The sequence below is a fragment of the Mchenga conophoros genome, linkage group LG12 (genome assembly GCF_057382185.1).
Source record: "Mchenga conophoros isolate Kocher_MC1m ecotype Shallow Benthic linkage group LG12, M_conophoros_male_GT1.1, whole genome shotgun sequence".
NCBI lineage: Eukaryota > Metazoa > Chordata > Actinopteri > Cichliformes > Cichlidae > Mchenga > Mchenga conophoros.
The window spans coordinates 18,594,520-18,609,321 of NC_140537.1; the positions used below are offsets into that span (position 1 = coordinate 18,594,520).

A 14,802-nucleotide genomic window follows, 5' to 3' on the forward strand; every position below is an offset into this window, starting at 1 on the left:
AACAGGCTCATACTCAAAGTGATACATGATTGGAAATTTAGGGTTCGCTATCTTGCTCAGGGACAAAAGAACCAGGAATTTAACCACCAACCTTTTGAGCCCCAACCACACTAAACCAACGATCCAGCTTCACCATCTCATTGAAAAAAAACCCCTAGGATTTGACAAATGTTTGTAATAGAGCTCCAAATTTCCAGTAAATCTTTTATTAATAGAAGTCATCACATGTGCTTTCCATAGCTATCCATATTGACACAATGATTTAATTCCATCAGCTCAATTAAAAGTTTTAAATGTTGTTGCCGACAGCCAAAATTCAGCGATGACCAACCACGCTCGACTTTATGATTTACACTTGTGAGCTGACATAAGTGCTGCGTTTCCACAAGTGTTGTTACTGTTGTGACTCTCCCACAGGCCTTTGCCCTCCAACCACATGACCCCCCCCCCCCACACACACACACACACACATAGCCCCAAACGCTAACAGTGAGATCTTGGCAGCCAAGTACAAGGACAAGGCCAGCCTCCAGATGGAGACATGAGAAAAAAGAGAACACAAAGCAAAACAGAAACAAATGTTGGTTTGTGATAGTGATAACAAACTATATCCTCATTGGACAGAGAAATCTTAGGTGTGTGATTCTGTACATAATGATGGAGATTTATGTTATGTAGCGGTGAATATGAAAATTTGGTGGGATCTCAAGACAGACGGATCTCAAAGAGAACAGATTCATTGAATTAGGACTGTTTCAAAGACAATTTGAAGGGCTCATTTCAGTGTTTCTTTTGATAAAGTATAATACATTTTAGGTAACAAAAAAAGAAGAAATTTACAATATGACATTACAGCATCTACCCAGACACCAGTCACAGACATCAATAACAGGCTAGGTGATATAAATGTCAAGTTATGTTTCAGTAGCTTTTGAGTTCTTGATCTTCACTGAGATTTGAAGAATCATTCAAACCTTATGAGTTTCTTAACTGCTGCATTGTGGTTTGTGTGTGTCAGGTCCAAAACAGCAAATGGATGACATGTCCCAACACACAGCCAGAGTTCTGTTATGCTTCTGCCTAAGTCACCCTGGCTGTCTTTCAGTCATAGTGCACAGATGGCGCACAGAAGAGCCATCCATGACAAAACATGAAGAGAAAAAGGCTCTTTTTGTTTCTCGCTGATCTGATATGGAGAGGATGACTGTGAAACACCAGATGTGTGGCGTCAAAGCTCCTCTGCTCACGTCTGTATCTACATATTAGCTTTCCCGTCCCACCCAAACCTTTTAAAGTCCAAGTTTTTGGCTTCTTTGTTCCATTACCAAGATTGAGCAGCCTGTTATTCTCGTGTAAACTTCTTCTATTGTCTAATCGTGTAGATAATGAGGAACATGTGTTTGGCGGTGGCTAATGTGAAAATGTCAAACCCATGCTGTTCAGCTTTGACCTTTTCCTGTCTAGTGTCATGAGGAGGATTACATAAGAAAGTCCCAGGGGGTCCTGACAGACACTCTTCCGATGCCTTATCCTATCCTGCCTGTCGATGCCTTATTTTGGCCAGGCTAAAGGTTGGGAGTCCACAAATGGCCAGCTGTGAATGTGCTCATGGCCCAGAGACCTGGCTCTGACACAACAGACCCAGAGAAACAGACAATCTGCACAGGACACCTAAGCCTGTAAATTATACAGGTGCATCTGTATTTGCGTAATCTTAAGCAAAAAATGTTTTATGCTTTTCTCTATAATCTATTGCTACTGTGAGATCACATCAACCTTTATCTGTTGATAAACTGTTGATAAAAATACATTTTTTTGGCACTGAATATAAGTTTGGAATTCTGATCTGCTTTCTGCATCTTCTTTAGGACAAGCAGGGGAAAACATGCATCTTGAAAACAAATTTACCATCTTTACAAGATTGAAGAAGGACCCTGTAGATGAGCAGAGCTTCCACATGTTGACTGCTGTGCTTCAGCATCTGGCGAAAAATGTAGAAAACAAACAAACAAAAAGGATTTATGAAAGATCAATATATCTCACATTTAGCAGGCATGTGCATGTCTGATAATTACAAAAACAGAAAAGGTTTATACTGAAAGCCTACAATCCTTGCAAGCATATTCAAATAAAATTATGTTGGGTTTCCAGATGCTTGAAGCTTTTTAATCCATGCACATTTTAAATATATTTGAATACATCTGGGAGCTAAACCATGTAACACATTTTGCTGACTGTATTGGTTTTGTGCACAATGCCAAAGCTGACACCAATTCCTCTTTTATTTTTCTGTCAACACGACTCAATGGGAACATTGTAACAAAAAGTCATTTCTTTCAAACATGTGTACCAGATTATCATGCTGTCACAAATAGTCAGTTGATGGGAGGTTAGGGCTTTTGTACTTATACAGTTTAGTCAATAACAGTAAGTCGTTAAAAAATTGCACTGCCTTTGATGTCCTTTCCAGTGTCTAATCTATACGATACCGCTGATTGTATCACTGTTTTAAGCGCAAAATGTGCCTCACACTGTGATGGTGTATGAACCAAAGTTCACTTTTTCACTGTCCCCGTGGCAGTCTTATGTAACCTCTTTTTGGAGGGTCCAGTCTAAGCTTGGAGATTTTGATTACTGCCATATACACCAGAAGCACAGTGTACCCTACTGTCATCTCTACTGAATGTGAAGGACTGACAGATGGGCCAGAATCAGAAAGAAAGCAATAAACAATTTGGGATGTCCCATCTGTTATAATTCTGGTGCTAGAGCAGTCCAGAGAAGCATCAGTACCATATTCCTCCATTCCTGAGGCTTGACCATGTTTCAAAGACATTCAGAACACCTGAAAAACATCTAAGAGGGACCACACTGGTCATCTCTGCCACATTTTACCTCCCTAGAGCTGTTCCGAATGCTCTGCAGTATTGCTGTCTCAGCCTTGGCCAGAACATCAGAAGAGACTGAGAGAAACAAGCTCAAACAATTTACAGTAAGGGTTGGAAGAGTGGGTATTAGCCGACTTTGTCTTACCTTCTTAGTAACAGATGTTTAGTGCCAAAGGGGAAAGAGAGGCAGGGAGGATGTCTTTATAGATAAAAGAAACTAAGAGGTTTAAAATAAAAGGATCCCTCACAGGGACATTTTCTGTGTGCATCACTTTTTTCTGGCCATTCAAGTGGTTTTCACATCCCTGCATGTGCATGTATGGGCAGACAGATGCCTTCTGTCCTTTCATAAAGTTCATAGTTGTGCATGACTTCATCTCTTAGCTTATATTTAATTGAAGCGTAATAGATAGACAATTATCCCTTGGATGCACAACATACCAATATCTACACTCTTCCACGAGTGGGGTCAAAATTGACCCCAAATAAAATCAATGCATTTTGCAATAAACTCGGTTGTTATTCTTGAAAATCTTTCAAACGAAGAGCTGTAATATTTTCATATTCCAGGTATTCCTCATAAAACATGTTTGTGACATGAGGCCACTTGCATTTTTATTTATTTTTTCATTAATTTTAAGAAATTGCAGTTTTTGTATCACTTGTATTACTTTTGTATGCTTGCTCAACATATATTGCAGAAGCTGTGTCTTCCCTCTGAAAGGCACGAGTTGTTCATCCACTGTAACACAATCAGTGAGGATGAATTTCTGCCTGCCGTTGACCAGGAACAGGCCCCATATGTAGCGGAAAGCTGCCATGTTGTTTGTTTTCAGTCGGCAGGCTCTGGTCCTCTTGTCATCAAAGTGCAAGAAATGGCGAATATCTTCAAATCTACGAATTGACATAGTGGCCTTGTACAATGGGTTATGCAGAGGACTCCCAAAAAACACATAGACTCGTACATCCCAGTTCTTCTCACTTCCTGCAAGAATGGTCAATCAAATGAAGGCCAGGAGCTTATGTTTGATTACATTTTTCCACTCTTTTCCCCTGTCTGTGGCTACTCTTTGTGCCTCCATGTTTGTGCATGTCAGCATCTCTTCTATTATATTATCAGACATGAACATCTTCCATGCATCTCTTGGGGAGACAGTACTAAACCCAGGTGCAAGCCCTGGCCAACTATTCAGAATATTGTGGCTTGGTGTTTTAGCCTGGCTGGGAGGTAACTCTGCCCAGTAAGAGCAGTAAGAGGAGCTCATTCTGTTAGACACAATATCCATTTCCTCTTCAGAGGACTCATCAGAGGACTCCTCTGTACCAGACTGGCATTGTTCAGTGGCAGGACAATAGTCATCTCTATATCTGAGATGTCAGATTCTGAGTCAGTTCCTTCAATGGGCTCTTCATCCCATCCATCCTGGATATTTGTAGGGCAAGGTCCACAAGGATCCTGGCTGGCCTCATAGCAGCTATGTTAGATATTAAAAAAAAAAAAAAAAAACATCAGAAAGGAAAATGTTTGAAATGCACAGGAAACTATAAATCATGTATGTTGCTGTGTAAAAATTAATTCCTGATTCATCAGATTTGTAAGTGGGACAGTCAGAGCTGCTAAGAATTAAAGCTTCATAGCAGATTCCATAGGAACTGTTTGTGGAAGAGCGGGGTAGTGATACAAAAACTGCAATTTTTTTTAATTAATGAAAAAATAAATAGAAATGCAAATGGCCTCATGTTACAAACATATATTATGAGGAATACTTTTCATTTTAAAGATTTTTTTTTTTCTCTGTCCCGTTTGGCTCTTTTGCCATCAGAATTGTTGTCTAAAGGCAAAGAAAGATGCCCAACGGATTTACTTTACCAAATTGACCATCCCAGCCTTGCCGTAATGGTCCATTTGATTCACCTTTTATTGTTTATTTTATTTTCACTTACTGAATACGGGACAGACTTGACTGGGGGAAAGAAGGGGAGAAAGAAAGAGGGAAAGAGAAACAGCTGAGAAGAGTGACGGGGGAGAAGGGCAAAAGACAAAAACCAACAGAATGAGCAGGGAAAAAAAATGCATATATCAATCACCTGGATCACCTGCTGAGAAAGAAAAAAGAAAACAAGCAGAAGAGAACAAGAGTAATAGAATAAACAACATCACAATGATATATGGGAATATGACAGTAAATACTAAATATTAAACATTATTGTGCAGCACATAAGATCAACAGAACACAGTGTGCTTTGAGGTAGGAGCCAAAAAGGGTGTAGTTTGTGGGTGTGATCACCCGTGTGTACACCTGTGAGCATGGACGCACTTGTTTTTTTTAAAAGGTTCCTTCATGTAATGATCTGCTAGAGGGTGTGGGGGCGTCCTCCAGGGCATGAAGCAGGTATGGAGGAGATCAAAACTCCAGACATCCAGAGGCCCCCAGAACACAAGAGACCAAGGAAGACCAACAGAGGGGCAGCCGCGCCACTGTCCCAGTAAGAGCTGAGGAGAGTCCCAGATGAGGGCTCACTCAGCAGCCGTGGAGCAGAAGCCAGGGGGAGTTGCAGTGACACGCCCGTGAGCTCCGCCGGCAGCCAGCCGTGCCTGAGTGACCGAGCCCCAGGCCAAGAGGCTGGGGGCACCCCACCTCCGAAGTGGCCCGAGCGAGCCCAAGGCTCCAGGCCCCGATAAGCGGCCGCCAAGGAGTGAGCCGGTGTGTACCTGGACGCCCATCCCCGGACACAAAGAACCACCAACGCACCGATGTCTGAGGGAGTCCGCCACTGGCAGGGGAAGTGGTGGTAGGGGGAGATAGGCCTCCAAACCTTGGAGGGCCTGAGATGTCCCCAGAGAGGTGGCGCCTGACACCCAACCTGACATATAGACACAGACATACAGGCACACACATATACAAACATCCATTCCCATCCTCATGCTCTCATATGCACTTACTCCACACTCAACCAACGTGGAGACAGACATAAAGAGACGCTGTACACACGATCACACTCCCCAAGCTTACTCTATTAACCGGGTCTAGGTACCCTTGCCCCTGGAGGGGGGAACTGCACCCAGACCCAGGTGGTGTTACCCTTTTCCCTGCGGTGGGGGGAGGCAGACTGCCCCCATTTTAAAGATTTTTAAAGAAAAACAACCTGTGGGGTCAAAACCCACGGGTGCATCTAAAGGTTAAGAGCACCGGATAATAAAAACGGGAAGAAGCCACAAAAATTCAGAGTTAATGAACCAAAAGCAAATCCTCAGACAAAGCATGTGATCCAAAAGAGTTTTTACATTTTACAGTTATGTTTTTACTAACTGGTGTGACTGTTACTGTGATCCATACTACACCACAAAGATCATTAAAATTTCCCTGCTATCGAATACACAGAACCTTCTGGATAATCACAAGCAGGTTAATTGTCTAAAGTTTTGCTCTGTCCTTTTTTCTCCTGAGAGAAAAGAGTTTTTTGTTGCATTTTTTTTTATAAAAAGTGGCAAAGGGGGGCTGATTTACAGCTTCTACATGGTGATGGGCTGAGGGGAGAAGGAGTGGTCTCAAACATGCTGGGCTACAATAAAAGGCACTTGTTTGGACCTCCGAGGAGCCCAAACTTTCCAGTAGCACCACAGGCGGCTGCTGAACAAACGGGAAAAAAAGGAGGGGATAGCTGATTAGTAAAAATTGAAAGAGAAGAAAAAGCGCTCAGCTTTCTTTAAATATTTACATTATAGATAAATTACATTTTTAACTTTTTGCTAAAGGAACACTTTTTGCAAAAACTAAAAAGTGAGAGAGAAAATGATGAGGCTGCTGTGCATCACTATAGTCTGCTTGATCCTGGCTGGCAGTGCGTACAGTGAAGAGACGCTCTTAACAGGTAAGATTTAAAATGATGTGAAATAGTTTAACATGCCCAAGTGTCTGTATGTATGTGTGATCTTTTATAAATGCATGATGTTGCATCAATCGTGTGCATGCGGGGGGATGAGCTGTGCAAGAAGCCTGAGCAAAGTGGTACCCCATCAAAAGCTTGTCTTATAACGGTGTCGTTGTAGCAGCAGGTAACAAACACATCTCTGGAGTAACGCTCACACAGACACAGTGTAACTCAGCATTACACTCACTGATGTGCTGCACACAGACCACCCCAGCACGAACAGGCTGGTGAATAAATTACCCTTGCCATTCATAGGGGCTTCCTACCCACTCTGCTGAATGAGTAATACCACTGGTTGTCCTCCTAAAATAGGTCACAAGTGCTGCAGTGGATTAAATTGGGCTGGTAGTGCTTGTCCCCCTTTTTGTGGATGTAAATGCGGACTTTAATGTGATTTATGGTGTTGATTTTTTTTTTTAACTTTCTGACACTATTTGTTCCAGACACAAAATGAAAACTTAGAGAGAAATCTTTCCAAGGAGCCCCTGCACTCCATCATAACACTGTTGTAATTTCAAATTCACAGCTTCCTACAGAATGACACCATGAGATGAAGCTGCTCCCAATAAAACACAGCTAGATCTAGTGCTGCAGAGAAAGAAAAAAGGGAATTGCTGGAGATGCCCTCATGTTATATGTATTGACTGATATTTAATGTGCTTTCAGCAGCTCTGCAAGCTGACTCAGTATGTCAAATTAGGAACGTCTCAGCTGTCTCTCTTCCAGGAGCAGAGGAAACGGCTTATTTGTTGGGACAAAAATTTCATTCTATGAGGAGAGCTTGTATTTTTTATTTATATGATGTCATTGCCTGAAGTATGTAAAAGCATTTGCTCAGCCTAGGCCAGCTGCGTTGTTCCGTACAGTATATTTTTTGGCCACATGAGCTGTGTATTCTCCCTCAGTTCGAGGGGCGTTGCCTGTCCTTATACCTACTGACTCACTCTGCCACTGGGAGCTTTTGGAAATCAGCCCATGGTAGCAGGCAGCCTGACAGGAGCGGAGTTAAGATTAATGACCCACAGCCAAATGTATAGAGCCCCATGCTGAACAGCGGCCAAATGACTCTGTCTTTTCCTGTGAAGTAATAGTCTGTTAAGTCTAATGCTTACTGTGGTTGTTGGTTACTGAAGCCTGGCCTGGTTGCTACTGTGGTAGAGTGGGGAAAGGGGCTTGGCTGCAAATGAGGCCTGGGGTGAGGAGAAGATGTGTTTAGGGTAGGAGATGAGATGTTCGCAGAGGCACGTTTTTGGTGGTATTGATCCTGTATTATTAAGCTCAACAGAAATTTAACAAATCACTCTGATGGAAATCTATGGTGCGCTTGTACCGAGGATGTGCGCACACACGTTTTTTGTGTTTGCACTTGTTTTGCATGACAGAATACAGGAAAGAGCTTATTGGCATACGTGTGTAGGAGTTGGCCTGCTGTGTTTATCCCAGCTGCACTTGTTAATTCTTTCTCCATATTGACACAAGTGGGCCAGCAACATAAGAGAGCGACACTTTGGGATGTTGTAAAGCATTGCTCGCTCTGCTAGAGGGTGTGGCATTTTGTGCACAAGGAGATATAAACATGCAGACTGTTGCTCTGCAGAGTTTCATCCTTTCAAAGAGATTTTTAATGTTGATTGTTTAGTAACTTCATGCAGGAAAGGCTCAGGGGTTACACAGTATACAGTATAGTAAGAGCATAACATGATGCATGGGGCACAGAGTGGACCTGGATCACTGTAAAGATCATTTCCACTTCAGTGTTGCAAAGAAGCAGATGGTTCCAATCACTTGCTAAAACCACCTTTTACACAGTGAGACTGAACTGTGCTTGGTAATAAAATGGCAGTAGGTCTTGGCTGCAGCTGCTAAGCTTCTTTTTATTGCCCTACACATGTGTTCATTTATGTTTTGGGGTTTTTGGGGGTTTTTTTGTTTTGTTTTTTTGTCAACTGCTGCACAGTTGACGAAAGTGTCAGTCATAATGGTTCCCTATTATTTGACCACCAATAATTATGACAATTTGGAACCACCTTGGGCCTCAGAGGGTTGCAGACGGTTGGAGAATGGCAAAGAAAAGAAAGGCTTCCCTCTCTTCCCAGAAGGATTACTACCCGCAGTAGGCTGTTGCTTTATATGTGCAGCATGTCTCGCATGCCAGGGCCACAGTCTCCTTTGGGATGTCTGTCTAGTGGTAACTGCAGGAGCAGGAGAAATTCAGGAGTTGCTTTAACATGCATCTGTCTCTCTGGGATTGTAACTGTCAAGGGTGTAGAACAAATAAAAAGACAAATTTATTTACTGTGCCTTCGTTTAACATCATCCCAAGCAGTTCATACTTCAGCATTCACTGAATTGGCTCCGTCCTCCTCAGGGTTACAGCTCACACAGAGGCTCTTGATTTAACATTCGAACAGTGTTCTCACGAGACACTACAATGAAGCCCTTTACTCTGTTTTCTAATAATTTCAGACATCACTGTTGGCTGTAATTACATCTGGTGAGTCTGTGTTGATGTCAGCACTGCCCTTACCTCTGCCAGTTCAGTCATCCTGGATGCCTCAGGTTTCAATTCTACTTTATGCACAGCGTTACCCATGCAGAGTGTTTACGAGGCACAGCGAAGCTGTGAGTCATTTCTCTCTGACAAAACGGGCAAAGACGACTCTTGTCCAGACACTGGCAATTAGCAGCGGCAGAAGTGTTTTTCCCAGCTCATAAAATACCTGGCGTCTCGGTGACCACTCAAGAGGCAAGTGAGGCAATGGGTGTGGTGATTTGGTAATAGAGGTAGTCACTGGCATGTGCAGCCTCATGAAAGAAATGAGAACATAGAGTTTAGAGTGGCATAAGGTGAGACTGAAGGGTAGATTAGGTCTGTCAGCACTGCCTTTGCTAATTAATTCTAATGATCTGAGAACCACTGAAAGAACTCCAGACACACTTCTACTGTGTGAACCGGGACAGTTTCGGCAGGCGTTTGACGAGAGGTTCATTCAGTGTCACTCCACTGTGAGTGTGTGTGTTCTGAGGGAAGGTTGTGGTTTGAGCAGAGTCAAAGCCACTGTCTACTTTTATTTCCTGTAATAGCCATGTGGGAAATGTTTCCCGCTGAAGAGCCAGCGACACAGTATTCCAGTCATGCTCAGGTGTGGCTGCTCAAAGTGAAAGGCCTTCAACATGAAAGCTGCATCCTCAGTCAGAAATCAGAAGCTGACTGCAGACTTACATGCAGATCGTCCATACTGAGTGAGTGAGAAAAGACACAGAGTAGCGCCTATACTTTTTAATGAGTACCTGAAACTTAAAGAACAAGACGGGTTATTTATGAATATAATAAAAAAGTCTTCTGCGGTGCTTCTTGCCTTACCTCACTTATGTTTACACGTTAGATTGTTAAAAGGTTAAACTGCGGTGTGTTTATAGGTTGAGGATAGGGGCAGGGGGTGTCAGCGGTGCTGTCTACATGCATTTATCTAGTGCTTGTTATTGTCTGGCACAGACAGCCCCCACTCTCTTTCCTGGCTGGGGTCTTAACTAAGCAAGCCCTGTGAGGTCTAAAGATAGAGGATGGGAACCGGTGGTGAGACACAGATGACCTGTCATTTTGAGTTAAAGGCTGACCTAGCTTGGACAGGAAAGATAGAGAGGGAGTGCACAGAGGAAATAAGTAAAAGAAATAATGATGACAGCTAGATTCTGTATTTTGTCAACAATATTTTCTGCTCTCTTTTCCCATTATTTATGTGCCTGACACACTTAACACAAATCAGATGTAGTGGATGAAAGAAAAGCACTTCATTTTGTGGGTTAATGCTGAGGAACCAACGGCTTATAAGTGCAAGTACTGACAACAGCAGGAAGGAGACTGAAAAAGGATTATTGGCTTTCAGGGCTGAGGACTGGCCGGTGCCCAATATTACATTTAATAAACCAAACAGACTCCAGACTCTTCACTGGCTTTGTGTGATGTAATGCTTCAGATGTCACACTGTGTATTGTATATTACAATAATACAAACATTATAGACATGCCAAAATACGTAGCTGTTTCATTAACAAGGCAAACAAAAAAAAGGCAACAAGGAGAAGTTTAAAAAAGTGTTTCTACAATTTTTCCCCCCCTTTTTTGCATTGAAAATCATTACATAAAAATGTTATACAAAGGGTTTTTGGTTTTGGTTTTTTTATCCAAGTATCATAATTCTAAACAAGAGCAGAAAGGTTATATCATATTTCTTCTTTTCTAGTCAAGGTTTCTGCTGAACTAGGTGGCAACATCACCCTGCCTTGCAGGATCTTGTCCTCAGACACGGTGTCCTTTGGCAACAACGGACACCGGATAAAATGGACAAAGGTGGAAGATGATGAAGCTCTGAACGAGGATGTGCTGGTTAAAATGGGACCACACATAAGGGCCTATGAGAGCTTTGAGGGCCGTGTCTTCTTGCAGAACCTCGACAGTGAAGATGCCTCTTTAATAATGACTGAAGTCTCCATGGACGACAAGGGAAAATATCACTGTGACATCGACAACGGGATTGAAGATTCACTGCAAGAGGTTATCTTGGAGGTGCATGCTGGTCTGATGACTGGTAAATCCTGTTTTATTTTGTTTTGTTATTTTGTTTTGTTACTATTTCCATACTTACACTTTTTTGAAATTCATTTAATAATATATTCAATTTCATAAAAATAAAAAAATGGTATACGCTTGTTACCATGCAACATCACGAATGTATCCCCCCCTGAACGGGATTGTACTATATACATATATATGTATATTCAAGAGAGAAAAACCAAGAGAGACAACATTTGCTTTCTTCCTCATATTTTCATCTGATCTACTTCGTTCAGGTGTCGTGTTCCCATACTACCCTCCTTTGGGCCGATACAACCTGAACTTCAACAATGCCGTGCAAGCCTGTGAGGACCAGGAAGCTGTGATTGCCTCACATGAACAGCTGCTTGCTGCGTGGAAAGGCGGTTTGGATTGGTGCAACGCTGGATGGTTAAGTGACGGCACAGTGCAGTATCCTATCACCAAACCCAGACATCCTTGTGGTGGCTCCAACAATGAGCCTGGCCTCAGAACCTATGGACGCCAGGAGAAGATTAGGCAATTTGATGTGTTCTGCTATACTACTGCACTCAAAGGTCAGTTAATAAAAATGTCTTTGTACATGAAACGCAGTGACCACAAAGACTAGTACATTTATATAGTAGCACATCTGCTTGAATTATTCTGTCTTGTTTGCCTTATCTGCTGTCAGGTCATTTCTATTGGCTGGTCCAGCCTGAAAGGCTGACCTTCGATGAGGCTGTGGAGGCATGCAGAGATGACGGTGCAGAGATTGCCAAGGTGGGCCACATGTTTGCTGCCTGGAAGCTTGAAGGCTATGATCGCTGTGATGCCGGCTGGCTGGCTGATGGAAGTGTCCGGTACCCCATCTCCAGGCCGCGGAAGAACTGCAGCCCCACAGAAGAAGCAGTGCGCTTTGTTGGGTTTCCCGACAAGACAGTGAAGTCTTATGGCGTGTATTGCTACAAGCCTGATCAGTGATGGGTTAGATAGGTCTAAATAAGCCATGACCACCAAAGAGCAGCAAAAGCCACAACCAGTAAAATAAACAATGAAGCAGATAAGCTTTTGATCTAATCTAGCATGAACCCAGTACCTTTCTAAAGCTGTGATAACCCTAAAAATACATATATATACATACATGCATACATCTTATACCCTCCTAAGAATTAAAAAAATGACCTGTAGCTATTATGTTTTGCATTTTCCTATAGGTGGCTTTCATTGGTTTTACACAGAGTATTAAGTAAAGGTCTATTTTGTCAAAATGTGACTGATGAAACAGAGACAGAGAAGTAAATGGTTAGCATAATCTGACTACAGTTTGTGTCCTGCAAAACATGATTGGATTTGTGAAGTTCCAAATGTAGTGCAAATATGCACACGTGCAGTTGACATGTGCTGCTTTAAAGTCTGCAAGAACAGAAAAGCGTGACATTTTATTTTTATCGAGTTCGGCATTTGGGAATTACGTTAAATTTATTACAAACTGCTATGGGTACTTGTTACCCTGCACAAAGTGATCATTTGCATGTTGTTTGCTTTTAGCTTCTGAAACTAAAAAATTAAAAAAAAGCTTTTCAGACAGAATAGTTGTGATCAAAATATTTGCAAAGAAAATGAAGGTAAACGTTTTGGTCTACAACTCTTTTTGCTGTGAAAGCTTCAATTACCACAATTTCCAGTTACAGTCGGAAAGACCACTATAATCTAATGCAATGTATTCTTTTGTCCTAACAAAAGGTTTTTACTTTTTAATGATGGGTTACTGATAGTTTTTTGTTTGTTTGTTTGTTTGTTTTTTTACATGTGCATAATGTGCTTTTCAAGAAAAACTACAGATTAAGTTTCTAACACTAGTAGGATTTTAGCGGAGAAGTTAAACTGAAGATGTGATTTGTCCCAACACACGAGTGGCATTTCCTAGAAGAAATCTAATGTTACAGCAGTTAATATATGACTATTAAATGTGTGGTTGCACATGACCACTGATGGAGTTGCACATCTTCATATATGGCTATGAGCTGCTATGAGCTGCAAAATTTCAATTCATATTTTGATGATCAATCACACTCACAGATGGTAATTAGAGGTGCAACAAAACTTTTCTAGAGATACAGAGATATGGCACTCACTGTAGAACACATGCAATAATGTGGTGATGCATTGTTTGTAATAATAAAACTCAAGTTGTCAAGGAAAAAACATTTTGTATCTTAGCACCTTGTACCTTTTCAAATGAAGCTGTTTGAAATAAAGAACACAACTCTTAAATCCATTTTGAATCATATATTCCTTTTTTAAAAATTGCATTCCTTCTTATTTTACTGGAGCAAAATCATGCAGCATGTGGAGTTGTTGAAGTTTAAGCAGGGACCTAAATGGGATTGTTTAAGTTGCCAAATTGGAGGCCATGAATTTGGCGTAAAGCCATGTCAACTGAAAGGACTTAAGATTAGACTCTCCCCACATTCATTTATTCTTTGCCATTTTTATCTTCAGTGCCAGGCTGCCAACCCACCACTAAGTCAGACAAAGGGAACAGTAGCACAGTCTTTAAGAGGCTTGTGGGAATCTCTGGGAACAGGGTCAGATTTAGGTGGATACAGCAGGGAAATGCTAGACAAATGTAAATGTGTGCGATCCATCTTAGGTAACTTTTTTTGGATAATGCAGCTAAAAGCAACAGCAGATATTTTTGAGGAATAAACTGTGTACATAAACTATAGATTTTTGCACTTGTATTATACAAAAGACTATATGCATGTATTTAAACAGCTGGCATCAAGTGAGCTGTTCTTTGGGCCTCTGTGTGTTTAGGCAGCCAGTCAAATCAATGAGCAGTCTGTTGACTTCAAGCAGTCCAGTGCAGTGCACTAGTCTAGCTACATTCCAGATGCTTGACAGAATTACAGATATGCATGTATGGAAAATAAAAAAAACCCAAACATCATGGCATTAAGGGAATGGTACACTTTATTCTAAGGTGCCTGCTAAGCTGAAGAAGTCAGTAAGAGCTTGGGAGCATTTCATTTCCAAAATAAATCTAGAACTTCTGTTAAATCCCAGTGAAACTCAGGCCTAGGGGTTTTTGAGACATCTGCACTTCGTGAGGCAGGATTTCATCCAGGAGCAGCCATTAATCACAAGTCACGTCTCCTCTAACGACAGAGTTGGCACTCACAGAGAAAAACGCAGCTTAGCTTGCACACAGATTACAATGACCAACCTGATGTTGTTACTCAGGTAATGGTGCTTTGTGTTATTAGTAAGCAACAATGTGAACTCCAAGTGACTGCTGCATAAACAGGCACTGTGGGAGTAGTAGTGAAAGGTAATGTAGTCAAAAAGCTTCTGATTTTCCACACAGGGAATTCATGTGGATCCTTTATGCACCAGCATGTAG

At 41.7% G+C, this 14,802-nt stretch overlaps 1 protein-coding gene across 1 annotated transcript; it reads left to right on the forward strand.

The window, feature by feature from the left end:
- The first annotated feature begins 6,473 nt into the window (after nt 1-6,473).
- LOC146562420 (hyaluronan and proteoglycan link protein 1-like) lies at nt 6,474-13,674 on the forward strand. Its single transcript, XM_085294150.1, has 4 exons — nt 6,474-6,761; nt 11,065-11,409; nt 11,672-11,971; nt 12,088-13,674. The coding sequence occupies exons 1-4, from the start codon at nt 6,683-6,685 to the stop codon at nt 12,375-12,377; spliced, it is 1,014 nt and encodes a 337-aa protein (XP_085150276.1). The 5' UTR covers nt 6,474-6,682; the 3' UTR covers nt 12,378-13,674.
- Nucleotides 13,675-14,802: the final 1,128 nt, after the last annotated feature.